Source organism: Saccopteryx leptura, chromosome 1 (assembly GCF_036850995.1).
Source record: "Saccopteryx leptura isolate mSacLep1 chromosome 1, mSacLep1_pri_phased_curated, whole genome shotgun sequence".
NCBI lineage: Eukaryota > Metazoa > Chordata > Mammalia > Chiroptera > Emballonuridae > Saccopteryx > Saccopteryx leptura.
The window spans coordinates 214,283,267-214,310,798 of record NC_089503.1 but is presented as its reverse complement, the minus strand read 5'-3'; the positions used below and the strand labels follow the sequence as shown (position 1 = coordinate 214,310,798).

The window sequence follows — 27,532 nt, the reverse complement described above, 5'->3', positions numbered from 1 at the left end:
TAACAATATAATCCTAATGTTTATTTATCAAATTATCTTTGACTGGCTTTTAAAGTAACGGCAGTTCATTCTTCTACTGGCATACATGGCAAAACGTAAGTACAGAAATCTTTTTCAAGATTTTTAAATGGGGCAACATTGTCAGCATTTGGTACATGAATATAATACATCTATTGACTATCTTCATGAAAATTTGAAGGTAATTAGTATAGCTTGAAATGTCATTTTAGAATGTTACACACAAAAAGGGCCTTACCAAGTACAGAAAAGTGGCATTTTTCTGTGTTTAGAGTACAATTTACAACACAACTGGTTTATATAACAATAAGTAAATTATACTTCAGGCTCCAGAGTATGTGAGGCATAAAATCTGATTAAAGTTTCATATGACAAAAACCCCAATCGTTTTTTTAAATAAATGGCTTATCATTCTCAGATTCAGTCTAATCATCCAAGAAAAAGTAGTTTCCACTCTTCTTTTGTTCTACATCCTAAAAAAGAAAATAGAGAGCAACAAAAATTAACACTGTTCTCCAATAGTGTAGAGGTAGACTTTCAGTCAGTGTGCTTGGTAGTGTTTATCAGTGTATACTGGGACCACTAAAAGGCAAGATTACTATTACTGCTACCCATCTCTCTATACCTCCCTTGGTTCACGTTAAGCAAAGCCCTTTTGCATAAAATGCCTTATTTCACACATAAAATATTGCTATATAAAATACCATTCCCAGGAAAACTTAAATTTCATTTTCATAATTTTAACTTCAAGCTCCTGGTACAAAAGGTCTATCCTGTAAGTTTGAGAACTGCCTATTACACAAAACAAAACATTTCCCTAGTACTGTTTTATCGACTAAGGAACGATCCATCTACCTATTTGTCTAGTTGCTCCTTTATTAGGGTTAAGGTATGACAGATGGTTGGGCAGAAAGAACTGGACCAGAAATTTCTAAAGACAAAAACTTCACAATACTTGAGAAGAAATTCTTAAGAAAATACTAAGCTGTACATAGGAAGTGTTCTAGAATTTAGATCCTCATATCTGCTTCATGTTTTCCAAAACTGACAAAGCTCTTCACTTTTGAGTCAAATTGTCATTTCATTATCCTAGCCAGTGAGAAGTCATTTATAAACAATACACACAGTGAAGGCTAAAGGCATCCAGCATCGTGTTGGGTGCTTGAGAATACATGTGTATGATCTTGTCTCTGCCTCCCAAGAACTCATGGTTTAGCTGCAAAGCTAGCCGAGTTCAAAATCTAAATCCAGTAAATGCTACAAGTATGGTGTATCGTCTAAAGTTTCTAAAGTATTAAGTACAATGGCCAGAGAACCATGACATGTAAACAGCATTTTAAGGAGGAGCTGCACAGAAATAGTTTTTTAGAAAAAAAATTGTGGGTTTTTTTGAGCAACCAAGAGATTATTGCCATCTAAAAACAAATTTCACAGGCTACATCAAGTGTAGGGTGCAAAATTCTTTATATACCACAAAGAAAGAAAAACTAAATTAACAATATTTTTCCATTGTTTAGAATTTTATGCTCATTGAAGGAACTTATTTGGACTTTTAAAATATACATTTTAATCATGTTGCTCTTGTGTATGCACAAAAAAAATACATGAGAAATTGATTAAGGTAGTCAAGAATATTTTTCAATGTCAAACTACCGTAATTTTTCTGAAGGCATTTAAAATGGCAATTAACACAGGTGGTACAACGGTAGGCAAGGGCCACAGACGACATGAGCAGCTCCGCTGGCTCAGGCAGCAATGGCAGCTATACCACAACTGCCTGTAAGACTTAGGTATGCCATCAGATACTAACATGTGAAAAGCCTGACTCCTGAAATTGAGGAAATACAGATTCTAATGAAACAGCCTTCCAACTAAAACATGCTTTACAATTACTTACACTGAGGAATAAATGATTTAATTAGGATAGTTTTTCTACATACCTTAATAGAATTGAGTTTGTTTATCCTTGGCCTGTAGTTGTTTGGATCTCTTCTGAATGTAATTTCAAGCTGAGATAAAAATTTATTCATGCCAGCCAAAAGGGTTTGAGGACTAGAAGAAAAACAGGATCAACTGTGATTAAATTTTACCTCTCAAATTTAGCTGTTTTTCTGGATAAAGACTATTAAGAATAACTTTAGTTCTCTCTAATTCCCCAATCATAAGTCATCTGGATAGTAGTATAATCACAGCATATTTTGCTCAGGAATTTCTGCGTGGACTGTAGTTTTGCTATAATCTGTGCAAAGCAACACAGTTTAACGTTTCTGGTCTGGAAAAAGAAACATTTAAGAAGAAAGTACTACTATACAAAAACAAAAAAGATCATTAGGAAATTACAGAATTTGAAATTAAAATTTTCAGGGGAGAAGAGAATTTAACAGAAAAGGTAATATTTATGTTAAAAATTAGGCAGTAAAGGGAATATGAATAACTAGTTTAGTAATTTTTAAAATTTCTATGCTTTATTTTAAATCTTGCTAAGTCACATCATACATGTGGAATACATATTTTATAAATACAAAAGGGCGGTAGAGCGTCGGCCTAGCGTGCGGAGGACCCGGGTTCAATTCCCGGCCAGGGCACACAGGAGAAGCGCCCATTTGCTTCTCCACCCCTCCGCCGCGCTTTCCTCTCTGTCTCTCTCTTCCCCTCCCGCAGCCAGGGCTCCATTGGAGCAAAGATGGCCCGGGCGCTGGGGATGGCTCTGTGGCCTCTGCCCCAGGCGCTAGAGTGGCTCTGGTCACAACATGGCGACGCCCAGGATGGGCAGAGCATCGCCCCCTGGTGGGCAGAGCGTCGCCCCTGGTGGGCGTGCCGGGTGGATCCCGGTCGGGCGCATGCGGGAGTCTGACTGTCTCTCCCTGTTTCCAGCTTCAGAAAAATGAAAAAAAAAAAAAAATACAAAAGGGGATCATTATTTGAATAAGTAAGCTTCATATGGCCTAAGAAATTGCCCTAACAAATATGTAATTCTCAGTAATTGATATACAAATTTAAAATGAAAAAGGAATTCTGGAAAGCTCAGTAAAGTATTTTTATTAATACTTCAAGTAACTCCATTCCTCCACAATACCAGAAAACATGTTTGAATCACATGAAATTCTGTTTTTAAAGATAAAAAATGGCTGCATTAAGTAAATTCATATGGTTCAACTTAATGTAAGGTTTAACACTAAAAGTATAAGAAATTTCTCAAAAATTGATTTAAATGTTAGGCTTCTTTATATTATAAATGCTTTCAATCAAACTAGTAAGGGAAAAAATGATAGGAAAAAAAAGGGAAAAGGTAAGATCATTCATTTTAACTGCAGTGTACATCAATACCAGACATTTGGGGTCTACTGTAGGTTTTACCACTGGCAATGTAAGTAGATCTTATTTTTTCTGTCATATATTAACATCTATGGTTTTCAAGGTCATTGCAAATCCCAAATCCTATTGTGTTTTGGAAGTTCAAATAATGCAGACAGAAGTTAACCTAAAAGAAAATCTGGGGAGCCCTAGCCAGGAAGTTTAGTTGGTTAGAGCGTTGTCCCAGTAATGCCAAGGTTGCAGGTTCAATCCCTGGTCAGGGCACATACAGGAATCAACCAACGAATTCATAAATAAGTAGAACAATGAATAGATGTTTCTCTCCTTCCTCTCTCTAAAATTAAAAAAAAAAAAAAAAAAAAAAAAGGTGAGAGGCCTAAAACCCTCTATGCTTATATCCCTGGGCCTGGAGCTCTAAACTATAGTCTGAAAACTACTATTCTACTGGGTCCCATCCAGCAGTCCATGTGAATAATCTTGTAAGTCACAGAATAATTCCTAGAATTTCTGGTTCTTAAAATGGTATAAGTAATGTTTATTAGCCGATTGGAAAAATTTTAATAATTTTCTAATTGTTATAATAATTAGGTTGAATATTCTAGAAAGTAGTTTTACCTGTTTGCAACTGTGTTCTTAGAAGGAACACCATCAAAAACAATGACTCGATCTGCTAGATAGGTGGCCATGATGAAGTCGTGTTCCACAACAAAGGCTGTCTTCTTAGCATGGAGTATGAAACTGAAACAGGATTTTGAAACCTCTTAGTTTCCTATCATCAAATATTCAAATGCTGTATTAGGCAGAGTTGTATGCCAGTGCAAATAACCAAAAGTAATATTCTTGTGAACAGGTCATTACCGTTTGACAACTCGAGCTGCCATCAATCTTTGCTCAGAATCCAAATATGCGGATGGTTCATCAATTAAATAGACATCAGCAGGTTTGCCCAAACAAAGAGCTAAAGCTACTCGCTGTAGTTCACCACCTGATAGTGTCTGCACCTATTTGGAGAAGAAGTTTAGCAGACCATGTAGAGACTGCCAGTTTAAAATAATAAAATAACAAAAAAATTAGAATACCTCTTGATCAATGATGTTTTCAATTTGCAGAGGCTTCATTACATCAGTCACAAATTGTGGATGAGTGTAAGCATCTCGTATCTTTTCATGTAGTAACTGTCGAACACTTCCCTGTTTTTAACGAAAAAAATATTGACAGTTTATTTCATTATAGTATACTCTGAGTCATAACAAAGTTCCATAGCAAAAGTACATCAGTTTGCGAACAACAGTTATCACCTGCAAATAGGAATAATTTTCAAGGTCAGTTTGGGTATTAAGTAACTTGACATAATCAGGAAGATAACATTGATAATGACGAATCTTAGGATGCCTACTGCTTATTATTTGAGGAAAGGTCTGAATTTGAGAACTTAAAAGGTAAGCTTACAGAAAATGTCAATGATAAACTTTTTATTGCAAACTAAGTCATCTCAAATAGATGAGTGGTGAGTACAGATAAAAGTTCATTACAACACCAGCAAAAGCTCAAGATTAACTTCATGGTTTCAAGGTTCACCCATATTTTAACAATGTATCAGTATTTTGTTTCTTTTTATGGCTGAGTACTGTTAACATACAATTTTATGGATACACAGTGTTTATCCATTCATCAATTGGACATCTGGGCTGTTTCCCACATTTTGGGTATTATAAATAATGTATTTGTGTGCAAATTTTGTGTTGAGATAGTTTTCACTTCTCTTGAGTGGAAATGCTGGTTAATAAGCAACTATGTTTAACTGTCTGAGGAACAGCCAGGCTGTTTTTCTAAGCCGCTGCACCATTATACATTCCCACCAGCAATGTGTAAAGTTCCATATCTGTATATCTCACCAACACTATTCTTAATTCAAGTCATCCCAGTAGGTGTGACATAGTATCGCCACTGTGGTTTAGATTTCCATTTCACTAAAAGGTCAAGATGTGCTTACTGAACATCTATGTATCTTCTTTGGGAAAATGTCTACTCAAATCCTTTCCCCAATTTTAGATTGAGTTTTAAGAATTCTTTATATGGTCTGGATATGAGTACCTTATTAGATACATGATTTGCAAACAGTTTATCCCACCCTGAGGATGGCCTTTTCACTTTCTTGATGGTGTTATTTGCAGCACAAAACACAGGTTTTAAAAGGTTCGTTTTGAAAAAAGATGCCTATCAGATTTTAAAAGCATTTTCCTAGTAGCGGGAATGAGTTTTTAGCCACTTTTTGATAAAACTGTACAGAAACTAGCTTGGATAAAAATTTTGAGACAGTAAAAGATTCTATAGGTATATATAAAAACTTTTACTTAATAACCAAATAGCAGAGTAACTCACAGTTGATTTGGGACTGATTTTCTGTGGCTTATAACTGACGTTTAGAACTGGTACTTCTCCTGCAAAACAATGCAAATAAATAAGACACTGAAAACTGCACAGGTCTTTCAAGTTTACTATGTGCAGCAGAGTAAAAGGACTCAAGATTAGAGCACTACCTCCTTCATCAGGCTTTAGTCTTCCAGCAAGCATTCTGATAAATGTCGTTTTACCAGTACCTGGCAATACAACACATAACAAATTGACTTAAAAGATGCTTCACAATTATAGTAAATTACCATGTCCTATTGGGTTTTCACTGAGAAATTCGTTTTAAAGATATACACAACACTACTGAATTCTGAAAGGTAACGCAAATACTTAAACTTTCATGATTCACCTATTAGGTATCCTTTTAAACTCAGAAGGAATACAAACTAGTTAAAGCTTATAATGACCATTTTAATGATAGGCCTGTAAATATAAGATTTGAACTACTTTTTAATATAACTAAAATGTTAATGCACACAATTTATTAAAACAGTATTGTCATGATCCATACCATATTATAAAGTCCTTTTACATGAAATACTTAAATTAACTGCAACCCACTTCAATATTCCTCCATTAACTACAGGCTGATCTATTGCAACAATCCTCATAAAAATGTTTTCCTCTATACTTTTGTAAACTGTAAATATACTTTTAAATTCATGAAAGGAACACCAGATTATTTGGTACTCAAATTCATCTTCTAATTATATTCATGATGGCAACCTAATGTTAAAAAATACTGGTAATACAATTATTTACAAAGGTAGACCAGTTTGAATTTAAAATAGGAAAAGCTCCCAAAGAAAGAGTGCAAGGAAGTCCCAGAAGACTACTCCCGAATGACCAGCACTTCCTTACTGGTCAGCATCCCGTGTGAGTAAATGCCCTATCAGTTTACACAAAGAAAACCCAGATTTAAAAAAAAAAATCTTATTTTTACTTAAAGGTTATGAAACAAATATGAAATTGATCGAATGACACTGAGATTAAGTCATACAATGTCACAAAATGTGTACTACACAGAGAAATGTATGGATTCAATCCAGCTTCCAGACCTTTACCTGAGTCAACGTTTTCTATTTAAACGTTGTACCGGGTAGTTAAATCTAAGTTACTAAGTAAACAGAACAGACGATGAAATATCACAAAATTAGAAAAGCTTACCATTTTCCCCCAACATCACCATGATTTCAGAGTCTGTAAACTCTCCAGCTACAATTGCTAGTTCAAACTCGCCCATCTTTTTCCTCATTCCAGGATATTTATACATACACATCTTTTTAACTTCTTCTTCATTTGCTGTCTCAGCCACTTTAAAAACAAGGGATGCATCTCTGAATCTCAAATTTTCTGTTGGCACGTAGCCATCCAAAAAAATGTTTATTCCTGTTGAGAAGTCATTGAGAATAGATTAATTAGTAAAGATCAATTAAAGACTAAACTTTTTCTACAGCAAGAAACTATTATTACAGGCTCTCTTGGGAGCTTTCTAAGCTGGAGATTTGTGATATAATATAGTAACAACATGTTTTATGCATCTAATGCAAGTTTAAGTAATTCATGCATGTATATACATGCCTAGGTACACACACATACAAAACACATCTTTTCATTATGATGTGATTTTTCTAAGATTTTTTCCCCATCAGGTTGAATGCAGAAGTATATGGTACCACTTCTGCTAGTTTTTAAGTCACAAACTGCAAGTATTCTCTAAAAATGACTACTAAAAGTGGAGTATTTTCATAGATTGACATAAAACAAAGTAGTTCAAGGAATTTTTTTTTAAATAAGAATTTAAATTATGAGTATTTATTTTCCATGAATTATATTCATACATTGAAGTTAATGGTTTGCTGCATTTCCCCCCAATTATTTTTGCAGGTTTTAAGAAATTTATAATAATGAACTTCATTTGACATTTTTTTTGGCTTCACTATACAAAGTTAAAACACCATTACCTAAAGTTTTAAAAACTATTAACATTATACATGAGAATCCGTCCATATTAATGTTGTTAAGATCCATAATGGCAGACACACAGAAATGAAAAAGTGGATTTTTCAAGAAACAAGGAAAAGATCTGTTTTCAGTGTTTCCGATATATACACATAAGAGAAGCAGAAGAAAGATAGTAGCTGAAGTTTTGGAAGGTCTTGAAAGAAAAGTCTACGAGTGTTATACATTTCATCTGGAACTGAGAACCACATTAGAGGCCTGTATGCTCTAACTAAAACTAAGTGTTCATTATATTTGCTGACAGAAAAAAAATGAATAGATCTATTTATTCTGGCAAAAAACGGCCTTAAAAAAATCCTCAAACTATTTAAAAACTATGTGAGCTTAAAAAATAAAAAATAAATAAAAACATAAACTTGAAGGAAACTTAAGTGACCACTTAGTCCAAGTGCACAATTTATCAGGTAAGAAAATGAAGACTCGGAGAAATAAGGGACTTTGAGCAAAGCATTAATAAATTGGCCTCTACACCCCCCCTCTTGCAATGCCTGACTTCTCGCCTTCACAGTTCCAAGGCAGCTTTTGCACGTGCTGCACTGTTTTCAACACAGTGAAGAAAAGCAGAAAGGTTAAGTGGTTTGTTACTGGAATTGTGTTTTTAACAGAGAAGGCACATTAAAAACCTCAGCAGGAACTATGCCTTCAATAGCACAGCCTTTACACATGGTGTTTATAACCACAATTATGGAGTGATTGCCAGGTGTCCTCTTCATTATCAACACGATTCGAGAACCATCACTACTATATGGTTTAGAGTAGGTGCTCAAAAAATCCTGGCTAATTGAGGCAAATAAGACATAAATAATATGCATTTATCTCAAAGTACAAGAAGATATGTGACAGCAAATTCTCCCTCACATCTTAAACTATTTATGTACCTGTACTTTTTATACCTTAAAAGCTACTGCAGCCTTTTTTATGTAAGATGTATAATGCAATTTAAATTTCTTTTTCAAAGTGTCTTAGGCAACTCAAAAATTATCGCTTACAGAATATGGTATTTTTTTCAAGATATGAACTAAGTTAGTCCTTTTAGGTGTTTTAGATTGTCAACTTAAAGTAGCACAACCAAGGAGAAGAAATGAAAAGGAAAGAGTGCGAGGAAATGACAAGGAAAAATGCATAGCAGGTCGAGGGCACACTGCTACTATTTCAGGAGCCTCTTAGTGACAGGCTACTTTTTACTTTTGTCTACCTTAGGTAGGGAAGTCCCTCTTTCCTAAAAGTAGAAGGAATATATAAAAATATACTTACTAAACTATTTTATTAGACTTTAGTAAGTTACTAAATTGTACTATATACATACTAACCTATCTTATTAAGACTTCTAGGCAGTCTTAACTTCTACAAACTTAGGACAACAGATGAATTTGAAACAAGATAAGCACTAAATTTAAGAGTTTTACTATTGGTATTGGTCTGTTATAGATCAAGTTGAAGATGTTAAATAAGACAATGATTCTACAGAAGCCAAACTATAAAACAAACTTAATATAGCAAATAAACAATAAAATGGATAGAACATTTCTACCTACCCAAACAAAAAGTTCTGCAAAAAATAGGTTTTATGTAACAACTGATGACTATAACCATACATATAGATTTATTTTCTGTAGTGATTAAATTCCATGAGACCAAAGTTTTATATAAATAATACTAGAACATGTAACTACTTAATATCAATGACACATTTTATAAGCATTAGAGGAAAAGGGGATACAGCATTGCGAAAACAGTTTTGCAAGTTACCTTCTCTTACACTAAAAGGCATAGTGACAACCCCGTAAGCGCTTGGTACACCATATAAACAGCAGATGAAGTCAGAGAGATAATCTAATACACTTAGGTCATGCTCCACCACAATGATATATCTGAAAATTAATACAGATTTAAAATGTAACATATATAAAATTAAAATTGTATTTAATTAGTACTACATAATTTTTTATCATATTATAAATTTTAGGAAAATAGATCAGAAGCAGTATTTTCATTAAATAAGACTATCAGTGTTCATATATCAAATTGGTACCTTAAACTAAAAAAAAAAGTTAACATGAAACAGTTTATGAATAGAAAAAATGTTTTACTAATAAAGAACATTTTTAAACTTGACAAAGCAGAAACAATAGATTTAAATCAGGTGTCGCCTAAACTGTTTATTATGTCATTCAGCTTACACATTAAACCCTACCTGTCCCATGCTAGCTGCAGAAGGGATGCAGAGAATGACGACAGCACCCTTAACCTGGGGATTTCCAATGTATCTGGGAAAGCCCAATCTCCTCTTCCTCAGGTCCCTAGACACAGTTCTCAGTTCCCAATGAAAAAATAACATCCTTAGACTTTAAGACAGCAGTTCTCAACCTGTGGGTCGCGACCTTGGCGGGGTCGCCTAAAGCCATCGGAAAATACATAATGCATATCAAGTATTTACATTCCGAATCATAACTGTAGCAAAATTACAGTTATGAAGTAGCCACCAAAATTATTTTTTGGTTTGGGGTCACCGCAACATGAGGAACTGTACTGCGGGGTCACGGCATTACAAAGGTTGAAAACCACTGCTTTAAGACCCTCTCAAAGTTAAGCTACTATAGTATTTTTACTTCTTTTCTATAGGACACTAAAAAATGGATCTTTCATTACTTTCTAAAAATAATCCACTTTTCCATTTGTGTGGGTCTCAGGGATCTTCTATCTCCAAAAAGGTCTCCTGCCTAAATCCTCACCAGTTGAAGTCCTTCCTACAGTCTCAAATCCTAACTTCTATAGGATCTCTCTTCTGATAGTCAATTCAATTTTCCTTCCCTCATTCTTGAATCTTCGTCACTCTAATCCAACACCTGAATTTTGTGAATACCCCACCACTACAACTTGGCTCCAAACAACCTGAAGCCAGACTGTAATCTCTATCTCCATGATCTTTAGTTTTGTGCTATGCACCAACAGATATTCAAGGAACTTGTGGAAGGAGAAGATGAGGAATTTGGACTTATGTTAACTTGCAATGAGGAAAACAGTGTCCAGTAGTTTCCCGATTATGGAAATGTTTGATCACTATGTTGTCCCATTTGGTAGCAAGTAACCACATGGAATGTGGAGCACTTAGAATGTGACTACTTTGACTTAAGGAAATGAATTTTTAATTTCAATTAAAATAAAAATAGCGCCCTGGCCGGTTGGCTCAGCGGTAGAGCGTCGGCCTAGCGTGCGGAGGACCCGGGTTCGATTCCCGGCCAGGGCACATAGGAGAAGCGCCCATTTGCTTCTCCACCCCTCCGCCGCACTTTCCTCTCTGTCTCTCTCTTCCCCTCCCGCAGCCAAGGCTCCATTGGAGCAAAGATGGCCCGGGCGCTGGGGATGGCTCTGTGGCCTCTGCCCCAGGCGCTAGAGTGGCTCTGGTCGCAATATGGCGACGCCCAGGATGGGCAGAGCATCGCCCCCTGGTGGGCAGAGCGTCGCCCCATGGTGGGCGTGCCGGGTGGATCCCGGTCGGGCGCATGCGGGAGTCTGTCTGACTGTCTCTCCCCGTTTCCAGCTTCAGAAAAATGAAAAAAAAAATAAATAAATAAAAAAAGCAAAATATGGCTAGAAGCTACAGCATAGTTCTAGAATAAAAGAATGAGAGGAAAAAATATCTTTGCAAGAAGCTTAGTCTGGCAAGAAGAACCAGAGTTTTTAAAAGGAAGCTATCACAGTAATCCAGGAGTCAGGCAGGTAAAGTAGGAAGGAAAGGAAAATGGGGGCCAGGTTAATATGAAAAGTACTAGTGAGCCAGTACTCATCCTGCCTTGTGTTCCTGTTTGGTAACATTCCATTATCTGGAGTAATCCTCTTTTACCACTAAAATCTTCAAGGGCCAATATAAGGCAGCATAATACTACCTAGTAGCTTTTACTTTACTTTGAAAGGAAAAAACAAAAACAGGTCAAACCTCCTGCTTTCCTTACTTTTAAATGGAACTTACGCAAACGTCCAAAATGTAAAAAATTTTAGGAGAGCCACTCTATTTTCTGAGGGTTTGAGAAGGAACAGAAATCTGCAGCATAATGAGAAATTTAAGCTGTGAAAATTTATACCCTACAATTAATTTTAGTTTTCCTGTTGGTTTTTAATCTTACTGAAAATAGTCTTAGAGGTTGAATCTCTTGCATTATTTTTTCTTTCTCCAACCCATCCTCTCTTTCTTAGTGTTTATCCAAGGATATGATCTCCAAATCTTTATAAAGCATTTAAGACTGAACGTTTTGTCCTGACATCAGTTGGAATTTCAGGCTGCAGACGTAATTCTTCTAACTTTTTATCAATTTACACTAAAGAGAGATTATCTATACCTGAGATCTAGCACATCTGTGAAAACATCTAACTCAATCATTTTCTTCACTTTGTCAATCTAATTTGTTTTGATACGTTATCCTATTAAGGTTGCTGTCTTCTCATAGGACCATAATGACTTGCCTTTTTATAAACTGAGATACATATCAATGTCACTTGGTTGTAAATCACTATCCTTTTCACTCTCCTTTTTATTACAGTTAAGACATAACTTGGTATTTTAAAAAGATTATGTGCAAAGGTAGATTGGGTATCTTTCTTGCAGCATTTCAATATAATAAAGGGTATAAAATATTTTATGAAAAGGAACTAGAGTATAGAACTAAAGAACTAGGTATTCTTTTCTTTAACAGACTGAGAAGTCCTTAATACTACATTTTATACTCTTGTATTCCTCCAAAACCCTATCATAATGCCCAGGCCTATGAACAAAGTAAAATTACAGCTAATATTTGGGCCAACTAAGATTCTTTCTTTGTTGCTTATAGTCTAAAGATTCTAATTAGGAATATTACTGTGAGGCTTAAATGAGATAATGAATTAATAAATTCTGCAAATTGGCCCTCGCCGGGTAGCTCAGTTGGTTAGAGCATCGTCCCAGTACACCAAGGCTGTGGGTTTGATCCCCAGTCAGGGCACATTCAGGAATCAACCAATGAGTGTATAAATAAATAGAACAACAACAACAAAAATAAAACAAACAAACTGATGTCTCACTCTAAAAATCACTAAATTAAAACAACAACAAAAATGCCTTTGCAAACTACAAAAAACACTGTGGGATTACCTAACAGATTATTAAGAATTCTCTTGTGCTTTGTTCGACCCTGAACAACTGGAATATCTTGGTGTTCCATATGTTCTAAATTTTGTGTGTTTGATTAACATACCCATTTGAGGATTTGGTAAAAGCTAAGGATCTGCTTCCCAGAAACCCACTGATATATACCAGAATTTGCAGATCACTTCAGAGTATTCACAGTTCCCTGGAAACAGGCATGGTAGTTAATCAATCTTGCACTAAGAACCTATGTTTTAGACCAGGGGTCCCCAAACTTTTTACACAGAGGGCCAGTTCACTGTCCCTCAGACCGTTGGAGGGCCGGACTATAAACAAATCCCTATGCACACTGCACATATCTTATTTTAAAGTAAAAAAAAAACAAAACGGGTCCTGGCCGGTTGGCTCAGTGGTAGAGCGTCGGCCTGGTGTGCAGAAGTCCCGGGTTCGATTCCCGGCCAGGGCACACAGGAGAAGCGCCCATCTGCTTCTCAACCCCTCCCCCTCTCCTTCCTCTCTGTCTCTCTCTTCCCCTCCCACAGCGAGGCTCCATTGGAGCAAAGATGGCCCGGGCGCTGGGGATGGCTCCTTGGCCTCTGTCCCAGGCGCTGGAGTGGCTCTGGTCGCAACAGAGCGACGCCCCCAAGGGGCAGAGCATCGCCCCCTGGTGGGCGTGCCGGGTGGATTCCGGTGGGGCGCATGTGGGAGTCTGTCTGTCTCTCCCCGTTTCCAGCTTCAGAAAAATTAAAAAAAAAACAGAAAACAAAACGGGAACAAATACAATATTTAAAATAAAGAACAAGTAAATTTAAATCAACAAACTGACCAGTATTTCAATGGGAACTATGGGCCTACTTTTGGCTAATAAGATGGTCAATGTTCGGTTCCATATTTGTCACTGCTAGCCATAACAAGTGATATGACGTGCTTCCGGAGCCGTGATGTGTGCGTCCCGCATCACCGGAAGTAGTACTGTACGTGAGCAACGCAGCGCTGACCACCCCCCTTCCGGAAGTGCGGCGGGGGCCGGATAAACGGCCTTAAGGGGCCACATGTGGCCCGTGGGCCGTAGTTTGGGGACCCCTGTTTTAGACAGAGGAAGGTAAATTCAAGCAGTAGCTCCAAATGACCAAGATAGAAACATCACTTGTATATGACACTAGCCCCAGTGTTTAATCTTTAGAAATCTGTAAAATCGTCCAAATGGAATAACACAGGCATATACCAAATCTATACTCACCTATCTGGATTTATTAGAGACCGGATAGTAATAGCAGCCTTTAAACGCTGCTTGACATCTAAGTAACTAGAAGGTTCATCAAACATGAAACTGAAAGAGAAAAGCAAATATAACTTGAAAGACAAATATAATTTAACATAATTCTCCGTTGCACGTTATTTTAAAGTACTGTAATATAACTTGCATTTGAACAACAACAAAAACCACCTTACCCTAATGGGGTCCACCCTATAATGGTGAAAACTTCTGTATGCTGCCATTATGAAAAGCAGGGCTGTGTATTGAGTGTGGGACACTCCCAGATCAGGCTAATTTATAAATTGCTACCTGCTTATGAAAAATATTCTGGTATAGAGCAAAGTCATTCAGAGTTTTTCTCTTAACTAGCTAAAGTCAGTTTCATTAAAGCACATGGTCTTTGGGAGAGCAGCGTACAGAATTCTGGGTGTTGTGCAGAAGAGCAAGCGTGCTGACACCAGAGCAGAACCGCGGCGCTAAACCGCGGCGCTCGCGGAGGACGGGAGCCGACGTCTGGGAAAAAGGAGCCCTGGCGCGGGAAGGGAATCACCCTTTCCTTCCCACATGGCAGCCGTCCCCAGTTCGTGTGACCTGAAAGACCTCATGTTCCACTGGAGGGATCTGAAAAATTTGCTGGCTTTGTTGGAGAGCTTAAAGTCTTAAAAAAGATTCCTCCTCTAATGTACAAACAGTTTAAATAATAAACTGCTTTACATTAAAAAGCTCTGAACTGCATGGGTTGTAAAGGACTCCTCTAAATCACCGAGCTTCTACCCTGCAGGAAGAACAGGGAGAATGGGCAGTGGCTGCTTAACTGCTTCAACACCTGACCTCGGAATTAAATCTCAGACCCTATCTGTGTTCCTTCCTCTCAACACCACTACTTTCTTAGCAGTGTTCCAAATAAAACCTCCACAGTAAGGATCGCAATCTAGAAAAGGTGTAAAGTAACCTACATATCAGCTTTCTGTATGCAAACGACAGCACAAGCAAATCTCTGCAACTCTCCTCCTGAAAGGTCTTCCACATTTCGTTCTTTTAGATGGGTTAAATCTACAAAGAACATAGAAGCATTGTGTTTAACGTTAAAGTGTCCTTTTACCTCTGCTAAGCAGAATGTACCCTGCAGGTCATTCTGGGTTTGAATATTTCAGTTGAAAATTGTGTAACATCAAAAGTAAGTGCTACAACTACCAGAGATTTCAGTAATCCATATAAAGACATTTAATTTATGAGTTAAGTTTAGGGCCTATTAAACCTCATACAAAATAAGCACTTACCAAGCTGTTGACATACAATTGCTTGTGTCTTTGTTTCATCCTTTCGGTCCAAAATAGACCCCACTGTCCCCTGTCATAATATACCAAAAATAGTTATCACTGATGTCCTCCAATATTAAAATTGAACTTACATCGATTATACTTCCATTGATAGTATAAAGCATAAATTCCTCCTGAAAGCAACTGACCTTTGCAGCCTTGGGAATCTGGTCTACATATTGAGGTTTGATAATAGCTTTTAGGTCATCTTCTAGAATCTTGGTAAAGTAATTTTGCAATTCAGATCCACGGAAGTAAGTCAGAATTTCTTGCCAATCAGGTGGATCCTGGCAATACACATATAATGACCTGAATTTAATTTAATAATACAATTACCAAGAGGATGGCTGCTATACAAAATAGAACACATGTCCAAACAATACTACTGGCTTCTAACTTAAAATTAAGGATTTAGTTTCAAATCAAGCCATAAATAACAGTTTAATGAAGATCAGAATAATCAGTTAGTAGCATCAACAGATTTTAATTAAAAATTAAGGAGTTTCATTTGTATGTAGTTTCTCAGCATTATACCACAAATAATTTTGAAAATAACTTAAAAAAATATCACATACAGGGGTTCTTGAGTTATGACAGTCTAGACATACAATGTTTCAAGTTTATGACACTCCCATAAAAACTTAAAATAATTGAGACGAGTGTTTCGGCTTACCCCGTTAGCATGCACTCCTGTACTACATGAGTGAACTAGTTTAGCTACACATGGCGGAAGAGCACGCAGTAGTGCGGCATAGGAGTAGGGGAGTTGGCGTCCCCCAGCACGCCTACCTACGCCATTGTGGACTGTTAAAAGCATGAGTATTCCGTTTGTGTTAAGCTAGAGTGTTTCGACTTACACCAAAATTCGGTTATGTCACTGTCATAGGAATGGGACTGCGTCGTAACCCAAGGACCCCTGTATACTCTCCTTCAAAGCCTCAAAAAACCCACCCAAGATACTCATCTTGACCAGGTGGTAGGTAATACATACATCATACTTTCCAAGATTTGGCTTTTGCTTTCCTGCTAAAATTTTTAAAGCAGTTGACTTTCCAATACCATTAGTTCCAACTAATCCTAAAACTTCTCCTGGACGAGGGATAGGTAACCTGTCAAAAATATACAGAAACAATAAAACTCAGACGGGTAGAAAAAGCTACATGACATCTGAATGATCTATTTAATACATTTGCACTCCATACACACCCATTAAGCTAAGAGATCTATGCCACATATTATTGGCTATTAAAAGAAAACCCAGCCAAGAGTAACTGTTAATAGTTAGACATGCATCTATGACAATATTACTCCAAGTTTTATTTATTCAATTTTCATTCAAAGTCCATTCTAAAGTAACAATTCTCCTTTACATATAAGACCCAGTTTTCATGTATAACAAAAATGCTTTAGCAAAAAATGTCATAGCAGGTGCAAGTTCACACTGTTTTGATTTTTTTTCTGCCTGCCATTTACTTACAAGGAGAAAAGTGCCACATCAACCAGAAACATTCCACTTCATTCTCCCTGCTGCAAGAGGCTCCTTAATGCTGGCAGGTTGAGAAACACCTTTTTATTAGTTAAACCTAGACTTCCAGATTCAAAATATTCATGTTCAGCAAATTAAAAACTTCAAAGGACTCCTGTGATTTAACAATAACATCCCCAAATTCAGAGTAATATTCTCTGTAGATCATGAGATTAATGGATCAAGTCAAAGATAAATTTCTTTACAAGTCATTTTGGAAATAAGGGTATTACTAACAACAGTGAGTCTCAACCCCAGTTAAATGTTAGAATCATGTGGGGGCTTTTACAACTTACTGAGGTCCAGACTCTCCATCCAGAGATATGATGTGATTCAGTTGGGCTAAAATCTGGTCATTAGTAGTTTTAAAAAGATTCCCAGGTAATTCTAATGTTAGAATACATGACTGAGATATACATATGATTCTGCATGATGTTACAATATTGTATTTCTCTTTAGTGCATGGGTAATATAATTTTTTCCCCAAGTTTTGCATTTCTCTGAAAATTCTATTAAATGCATTTTACTTTTCTTTTTTTTTTTTAATTTTTTAATTATTTTTTAAAATTTATTCATTTTTAGAGAGGAGAGAGAGAGGGAGAGAGAGAGACAGAGAGAGAAGGGGGGAGGAGATGGAAGCATCAACTCCCATATGTGCCTTGACCAGGCAAGCCCAGGGTTTCGAACCGGCGACCTCAGCACTTCCAGGTCGATGCTTTATCTACTGCGCCACCACAGGTCAGGACTGCATTTTACTTTTGACTGAAGAAGAATGTTGACTTGAAAATATACCTGTGAAGTTTGAAGGCATTGGCACAATATCGATGTGTTGTTTCTTTTTCCAAGTTGCTTGGTAAATTGACAATTGATAAGGCGCCAAAGGGGCATTTCTGTTAAAGAATTAAATTTGTGTTAATTTTTAGAAGTATACATGACTAAAATGGGGAGATTAAGACTTTTTATAAGCAATCTTACAAACGTGGGAGTTGTGCAAAGATATAAAAGTTTTCATTTTCTTATAGATTTAAAAAATAAGTTATGTTCCTTAAAGGTAAGAATCATATCACTAGTTTTGCATTACCCTTAGTGATGCTGTAATCTTAAGGTATTTAATATGCATTTAATACTTATTGAAAAATCTTATAGAACTTGGAGGTCCTATTTGATAGGTATTTTTATTTATTATTATTAAGTGAGAGGTGGGGAGGCAGAGACAGACTCCTACATGTGTCCTGACAAGATCCACCCTGCAAGGCCCCTATCAGATGATGCTCTGCCCATCTGGGGCCACTGCTCTGTTGCTTGGGAACCAAGCTATTTTAGACCCTGAGGCAAGGCCACGGAGCCATCTTCAGCACCAAGGGCCAACTTTGCTTGAACCATTTAAGCCATGGCTGAGGGAGGGGAAGGAAGGGAGGAGGGGAAGGAAGAGGGGAAGGAGGGGAAGAGGGGAAAGAGGGGTAGACAAGCAGACGGTTGCTTCTGTGTGCTCTATGAATTGAACCCAGGACTTCCACATGCCAGCCGATGCTCTACTGCTGAGCCAACTGGCAGAGCCCCCTATTTTTATTTTTTACATTAGATAAGGCTGAGAGGTAAGATAAAACGTGACTGCATCTTCAGCCCATGACAGATCCCTTCCTACCTTGTAAAGTGCTTTAAGGTCATGAATTGTACTCTTTTGGGGTCTGTTTATGTCTTAACAACAGCTAGCATGACATATGGATAAAGCAAGGACTGTCTTTCTATTGTGATTTTTAACCATCTTATATAAAGAAAATCCTTCATATTCCAACCAAGTAAATTCAGATGAAAAACAAGCTTATTCATAGAAAAGCTTACTCAAGTAACAGTTGACTATCAATCAGGTAAATGTCCACAGAAGACTGGCAAGAACCGGAGTGTCATTTAAGACTGGTAACATGGCTAGAAAGTCCAGATAAGTTAAAAAAGGTACATCCCAAAGAGCATCACCTCACATTTGAGATCTGTTTAGTAGAACCGCTCAGTGTGCTCAGGGAACAATTTAAAAGTCTCTGAATATAAGAATTTCTGTGAATTTCCATTTTATGTTACAAGAACACAGATATCGTTAATTAAAAAAAAACCCACCCAAACTTGTTTCCTAACAAAGTAATTACTACCCTCTAACCCAGCGGTTCTCAACCTGTGGGTCGCGACCCACAGGTTGAGAACCGCTGCTCTAACCAAAAAGATTAATTCTTTACATGAGACATTTATTCTGCCAACAAAGTTACCTTCATCTATAAAATCTCTTTATTCCATCAATGTACATAAAATGCTTAGGCTGCAAGTAATTTAGACTTCTCTAAATCTACAAGGAAAAAAATATCCATACTGTTCATATATGAGGTGTGTTATAAGTATCTTAATAGGCCCTGGCCGGTTGGCTCAGCGGTAGAGCGTCAGTTTGGCGTGCGGGGGACCTGGGTTCGATTCCCGGCCAGGGCACATAGGAGAAGCGCCCATTTGCTTCTCCACCCCCTCCCCCTTCCTCTCTGCTTCTCTCTTCCCCTCCCGCAGCCAAGGCTCCATTGGAGCAAAGATGGCCCGGGCGCTGGGGATGGCTCCTTGGCCTCTGCCCCAGGCGCTAGAGTGGCTCTGGTCTCGGCAGAGCGACACCCCAGAGGGGCAGAGCATCGCCCCCTGGTGGGCAGAGCGTCGCCCCTGGTGGGCGTGCCGGGTGGATCCTGGTCGGGCGCATGTGGAAGTCTGTCTGACTGTCTCTCCCCGTTTCCAGCTTCAGAAAAATACAAAAAAAAAAAAAAAAAAGAATAAGTATCTTAATGTTCAGGGCATATATACTACCCCACTGCCATACAGACTTATCACATTAGTATCTTTTCAGCCACTAAAGTGCACACCTCAAACTTTGGAACTTCATTTTTCTATAGCAGTGAAGAAAGAAAAGTTATTCTTTTTTTCATAGAATTAAAAATATATTGTTTCAAATCAGATTTCCAGCACCCAGAATTCTGGCATATAAGAGATTAGTAAATTACTGGCTGGAAGAAATATGTCCTGCTTATATTTTCAAAATAAGGGAAAATGCTTTCAGGTAGCAAAATATATCTGGATACTTAAACTAAGGATTCAAAAACCAATGCAAAATACACATAAGCCTTAGTAGAATAACTGATGGGGTGGCACCCATACTTTGGTAAAGGTCCTTTCTTTTTTTCTAAGTGAGGCAGGCTCCTGCATGTGACCTGACTGGGATCCACTCGGTAAGCCCTTCTGGGCAAATGTTTGAATCAGTCAAGCTATCCTTAGTGCCTGAGGCCAATGCTCAGACCAAATGAGCCATGCTCAGCACCCAGGACCAATGCTCGAACCAATCGAGCCACTGGCTGCAGGAGGGGAAGAGGGAGAGAAGGGGGAGAAGCAGATGGGCGCCTCTCCTGTGTGCTCTGACGGGAATCAAACCCGGACGTCCATATGCTGGGCCAACACTCTAATCACTGAGCCACCTGTCAGGGTGTAAAGGTCCTTTCTAACATATACAATCTACAAATAAAAATATCTAAAATAAGAAGTTCATAAACTGGCTCCAAGATACCTTCTATGAATTTAAGTTTGAAACTCAACATTCTTAAGTCAAAAACCCTAATCAAACTATTCAATGTAACAAAAACTAATTCAGTATTTTGGAAAATTGCACTATTGGAATACAGTCAACAATAGAATAACATATAATACAGCAAAAACAAGCATTTAAAGATTTTATTAAACGGAAAAATTTTGGCTACGTGTATGTGCGCTTCTATTTAAAAGGTATAAATTCAAAATTAAACAGAGACTTGAAAAAAAATGTATGCCACATAACTTGTATTTTTTGTTTTCCTATTTCCAAAAAGTTCTGGTGACAACATTGCTGGAGAATGCCCTTCTCATAAAAAGGGTGGGAAGAAAAAGAAATTTAATTTTACAAAATTGAGTGTGGTGAGGATAATGTTTAAACAAAACGTTGGCTTAATTAAAAAAAAGCAACAATATTAAATTATTACTATAAGTACAATTTTCTTAAATTTATATTCTTTACTCACTGCTTTGTATTTTGCCTCTTTAATTTCATTTTTAGGTTATAAATCTGATCCAGTAAGTAAAGTATCACTTACCTTAATACAAATACCACAACCAATACAAAGAGTTTCAGAAATCCACGCTATTTTGCTCTGGGGTGTAACCTCAATGCACAATTTTCCTGGCAAAGGAAAAGATACTCTTATCAGGCATGTGGGAGATGACTCTAATAAGTTTATTTTGTTTAATTTACTACTGGGGAAGAAAACATGCTCATACAATTGTGGCAGATCCTTAAAGTTTTGTTTTTAAGCTGACTTACCTAAATATTTAATTCATAAAATATACCTTGAAAATGGTAATGTATACTAGAGAAAAAAATGTCAGTTAAATTAGTAAAGTTCTCAAAAAGGTATGTAGTCATCTAATATACAGAAAAATTAAACTTAGAATATAAACAGATATTAAAACTATGAAATTTCTGAATAGCATGGTAGACTTTAATAGGTGTTATCTAAAGTCTTTTTCAGGAGTCAGTAAGTCTATACCTCACTAGTACATTTAAAATTACAATTACTTTAATATAGTTCTTAAAGAATACCAACAATTCATCAATTCTGAATTGCTGTAAATCTACTCTTGAAAATACGACAAAATTTCAGGAACAGTTATTCTTACTAAGCTCTTAAAAGAGAGATTAACATCAAATACAAACATATTGGATTTTGTAGAACAGTAAGAATCTCAGTAACTTAAACTCAGGTTTGTTTCATATTCAATAAATTTAAAAAATATATTTATACTAATATAGTATCCTTTAATGAAAAAAAAAATCACATGCTCATAAAATAATAAAAAAATTCTGTCTTCTTTTTAGATACCAAAGAAACTAGCAGCTAAAGTCTAGAGATTCAGCAATTTATTTATTTTTAAATCTTTTATCTTTAAATGATCCAAAGAACAGCTTACCCATTCGAACCACAGGGCAACTCTTTTTGCACTCCTGCCGACATTTCTTAGGTTTACATTTGTCATGGTTCACAATAGAAATTCTAGTTAATTTATCTGCCATAATTCTAGGTAGGCGTATCCAGCTCTTCTATTAAAGAAAAATTAACAATATGTAATTAGAAAATTAATCAATGTAATTAAGAAATAAGCCTGTCATAAAAGTTAAATAGGACAAACATTATCACTATAGTCAGATACAATTATCTGGAACTAGTAAAAGACTAGTATAAATAATAAAATAATTTAATAAAGTTGGAAAACAAATACATACCATTACATATATACCATTAATCAAAAAATTTATATAAAGAAACAAAAAACACCATCTTAAATAGTCACCAAAAAAGAAAGGATCCAAGAATCAAGGTAAGACAAACAAATGTGAGGCAACTTCAAACAAACCAATGAAAAACAGACAAGATCCCAACAAACAGAATGACAAGTCTGTTTTTACAATAGAGAATAGTTACAGCTAGAGATTTCAACCTTCCCTGAATTTATACATTTAATCCAATCTCAAGGAGGAAAATGTCAACCAAACAAACCAAATTTACAACTGTTATGCCTAAATAAAAGTAGTCAACAGCCAGGAAAGCCAAAAAGACCAAGGGAACTGGGAACCTCCACTTGGCAGACAAGACACAACTCCAGGCCTCAGCACTCAGTATTGACATCAGTGCCGGAGTATCAACAGGAAGATCTGACAGGACAACTAAGACACACCAGGAAGCTGCTGACTCCCCCAAACTAAGCATGACTTCCTGTCTTATCCAACTATAATGACTCTATCGATGAAAATGGCCATCACTAAGGTTCTTAATATCATGTTGGTAAGTAGCAAAAGTAAAAAGTGCATTTCTCTGGGAATCTGCAGTATGCACAGATGAATTTACCCAAACAAGCACTGAAATGAAAAGGAAACCAAGTAACTAAGTATAGACTGTGCTAACTTTTAAAGGGTTTATAAGCCTTGACATTTAACAGTGCCATCAATTACATAGCTAAAGTCAAAAGGAACTTGAAATTCTTTTACAATGTTGGACTTACTGAGAGACTGAAATTAGATGTACTTTTCTTAGGATGGTGGTTAAAGTAGTAAGTCCAAAAAGTGCCTTAATACTCTTTTCCAATATGTAATGAAAGAACCTCAAGCCAAAAGACTACCCACTGACAAAGACATTCTGTTGGGTTTTTCTACCATGACTGATCCTGAGTCGTAGTCTTTTTGACAGACTGTTTCCCCTTGTAGACCTCTCAAGTACCTTGCTCGCAAAAATTAGGGGATTAGGGAAGATACTCCAGTACTTGCAGCCTTTTGTATAGTGCATTTTCACCAATGAAATAAAAGTTGGTTTTGCATCTCATTTGCATAATTGAACTTTCTTTGATTTGTTGTTTGCTTTTCTGATACTATTCTTGTTTAATAAAAAAAAATCAAGTGCTTATTTTTTTTTATCGCTTCATATTTTTTGAAATATCCCCTCATTTTTGTGAGCAGTGTATTTCTCACACAGCACAGTATCATTTGATTTGGAGGGGGATAAGAGATCTTGCCCCTCAGTTTTACTTCCAGACTATTACTCTCTCTCCCTTCTCAAAAAAAATCAGCTTTTGCCTCTCAGATCATCCAACTGCTTTGTCATTTACTGACTATCAGATCACTGGCTCCCACTCTTTGAGGATTTCAGACCTTAACTAACTTTCACCTTCTTTTACAACTCCTGTCATAATTCTTGATTCAGTATGTTCATAGATGAGTATTTTAATAGCCTGTCCTCTCAGTTGATTAACCTCTCTCCTAAAATGATCTTGATTTCACCCTACTTCAGCCACTCATTCTTTGGTCAAACCCTTGACCTCGTCATTATCAATAACTTCAATCCTTCCACAGCCTCCATTACAAACACCTGGTTCACCAACCACCATTCTTATCTTTTCAGCTCATCCCTCTCATACACAGCAATCCAAACCTTTGAATTTCCCCATTTCTCAGACCTACTGCCTCTTGAGTTTTACCACATTTCCACTTTTCCTCAAACCTCTATAACTTCATTTACCTCTGCACCTAGCTAAAATTTCACTGTCATTTATACCCTTATCTACAATCCTAGTTAAATGCAATTCTTTATCTGCACATATATAGCTGAAAATAGAGAAATAAAACAAAGCCATGCTGACTAGCTAGTGACACCTCAAGTGAACCCTCTTCCAACCAAGTCACACTATACCTGTTTCCAGAGATAAATCCATTTGCACACAAAGACATCCACTAAGAAGAATGTCCCAACAATTCTCCCTCCTGCCTGTCATCAATTCTTTCTACTGATTTATTCTATCAGCACTTGAACTCTATTATCTGACTCCACTTTCCCTTTGCTTTATTTCTTCTTTCTTTTATAGAAAGACTAGTCAGTTTTTTTGAATGTCTATTTTCTCTGGATCCATTCCAAACTTTAGTGAATATCATTCTATTTAAACAGCTTGTTACGCTATTACTCTAACAGCTTCCCAAAAGATCTCTTTGCTTTTACTCTTACCTACTTCTATTACTACCCTTGACAGTTCATCCTCAATACGGGAGCCAGATTCATCCTTGTAATGTGCAAGCCAATTCATGTCACTCCTCTACTTAAAACCTGCAATGGCTTCCCTACTCACTCTGAATAAAAGCCAAAGTCCTTAAAATAACCAGCGTGGCACTGATCACCCACTGTTAACATTCTGAGCTCGTCGCCGCCAACTACTTTAGCCGCTCATTTTGTTCCTCACATTATTCCTTGCCGTTCTTAGCGCACGCCAGACACGTTCTTGCTTCCTAGTCTGGCATTTTCTCTTCCCTCTGCCTGTAATATTCTCCTGGTAAATTACATGGCTCACTCCAAGTCTTAAATGTTTATTTCTCAGTGAAGCTTCCTTCTCTAAACTACCAAAAATATACCCAACTGACATTCTGTCCCTTCTTCCTGCTTTTCTTCTTAGTACTACTATACAAGTTTATATGTATTTCACATATATGTATATTGCATTTAAATATTCTCTCTCTACACACACAGACAATATTTTCCCCTCAAGTCAAATGTACTCTATCATAAGGGCAGAGATTTTTGTCCATTTGTTCAAATCAGTGGCTAGACCAGTGATAAACATAGCAGAAGCTGAAGCATGTGAATGAAAAAATAAACTTAAATATGTACAGTAAATAATTTTCCTACAGGTTGTAACAACTTAAAAAATCTTTCAAGTTACGAATATTTCATAGTAATGGTTATCTACTAATGAATGTTCTGGGGGGAAAAAATCACCGAAAAGGAGACTAAATATTTATGTAATACACACAGTTATGTTAATTAATAGGTTCACTTTACCCCTTTAAAATGTTGAAAAACTGGCTTGGATCTCATAAAGATTATAAGAGGGAGAAATCAAATGACTTTTGAATTGGGAAAAGACTTTGAAATTACTTCAGGAAGCTATCATTCTGGAAGTGACAACTGAAGATTGCTTAGTTAGCATGGGTACCATACATATTACGTGGCGAATGAGTGTATTCTCTAGGGTCGTGATGACGAACCTTTTTATAAAAACCACCCACTTTTGCAGTGCTGGTCAAGGTTTTTATAAAAAGGTTTGCCATCATGGCTCTAGGGAATACATCTTTTATCATGAAATTGCTTAAATTAAACTTTATATCTACCAAACTACTATAATGTTTCATCTCATATTTCATCCATTCAAAAAACCAAGTGACTATAATAATTACTATAAATAAATAAACATACCAAAGACAGTAATAAGCTGATTTACATTTTAAAAAGTGATACATTATTTCTGGGAACAAAGAAGGATTGGAAAATATTTCAGATCTGGAGAACTGTGTTTAAAATAGGTACTCAAACAATGACCCTCGCTGTTACTCTTCCAGCTGGGAGGAAAAAGTGCAGCATATATGAAAAGCATTTGCAGTGCAAGGCCAAAATTACTACAGAACTGTGTGAGAGTCATTTAAAGGTTGCTGTTACCAAATGATACTTAATATCACATGAAATATTCTAACCTATGATTATTGTAGATTATTAGTATTATCAAACACATAAGATGGGAGTGGTACTACGCTGATTTCCGAGTCTTAAGATGAAGACATTTAGAAGGGACATTAAATTGACACTGCTTCTTTCCCCCCTTCCCGCTCCCCAGCAATTACATTAAATGTTCTTCTGGAAATTTTTTTTAATAGGGGAAAACAAGGTTTTTAACTGAAATAAAAGAAACCCTTTCGGTTCAAATACAGGTGAAGAGCTCTTGGTTAACACTGACAAAACATTACTGTTCAGTACCTGGTAAAGAAAGAATATTCTCAGAATATGGGAGAAATGTACTGAGGATCACAACACAAATGACACTATCAGTAATGCCTAGTTAGCAGTCCGGTGGAAGAGAGAATACCCCCCACCCCCACCCCAACACTTTTGACAGTTCTCATTTTTATCGACTTAACGATGAGAAAGAGAAAATGGGCTTATACACTTTAAAGGAGGTGGAAACCGGGCACTGACCATCGTGACTACAATGTATGAATCACTGAAAGGAAAATAAGGGCATTCTGAGTTAAGACACCACCCTTGATCTCCAGGAGTTGAAGACATAACTAAGGGGAAGCGAGAATGGTCACCAAGGGGAAAAGTGCCAAATGCTATAAAAGCGTATCAAAAAAGCTAAAGGCGTTCAACCGGGAGATTAGCTGGTAAGCCCAGCTGCAGCTGAGGTACACCTAGCAGAGGTAGAAGGTTGCTCTATGAGAAAAGTAGAGCGACGTCTGACCATCGTTTCTATGAAGGCTGTTAGTGGTCGAGGAATCAACTTCATGAAGGCGGCAAGATGCCATGACTCATTCCATAGTCGCCAAACGGTGTAAGAAAAGGCCATCATCAAATACGCACATGTGAAAATATACCCATCTTACTGTGCCGGGGAAAGGGTAACAGAGGAGTGCTGTAAATTCTGAAGGGGTCTTCCTCTCCAGAAGATGCAGCTCTAGGGGAGGAGCGGGGTAAAGGAGAACCGGACGCGGTGGAGGCTGGGTCGTCGCGATGGCATCTGGTTCCCTTCTCGTAGCCTCTGCCGGGGGCGGCAGGCAACAAGGGCCGGGCACCAGATCAGCTGGAGCGGAAGCACGACGCGCCAGGCCGTCGCCGGCACTCCCAGCTGTCCCATCCTACCCATGCCGGCTGCCACGCGCCGCTGCCGTGCCCATCGCCGTCAGTCGAGGCCTAATCAAGGGTTTTCGTAGAACGCCCCTACGATCTTTAGATCGTGGAGGATTGCAGCTAAAGGTTAACCCTTCGGACTGTTTACGTACCTGGAGAAAACGATCCCCTTGCGGAGGGGAGCGCAGAGACTAAGCAGCTTTTGCCGTCACTTCCCAGCAACACAACGTGTTCCTGCGGCCTCCGGCCAAAATGGCGGTACCCAGCCACTGTCTCACGCATGCC

The 27,532-nt window shown here is 37.3% G+C and overlaps 1 protein-coding gene across 1 annotated transcript; it reads right to left on the bottom strand.

Moving 5' to 3' along the window:
* Positions 1-27,532, bottom strand: ABCE1 (ATP binding cassette subfamily E member 1). Its single transcript, XM_066385937.1, has 18 exons — positions 27,400-27,532; positions 22,002-22,131; positions 21,128-21,213; positions 17,781-17,878; positions 16,455-16,572; positions 15,613-15,750; positions 15,425-15,494; positions 15,101-15,197; positions 14,127-14,216; positions 9,517-9,638; positions 6,913-7,134; positions 5,874-5,933; positions 5,716-5,774; positions 4,413-4,523; positions 4,192-4,334; positions 3,949-4,071; positions 1,959-2,070; positions 1-491 (listed from the first exon to the last, which is right to left on the bottom strand). The coding sequence occupies exons 2-18, from the start codon at positions 22,102-22,104 to the stop codon at positions 444-446; spliced, it is 1,800 nt and encodes a 599-aa protein (XP_066242034.1). The 5' UTR covers positions 22,105-22,131; positions 27,400-27,532; the 3' UTR covers positions 1-443.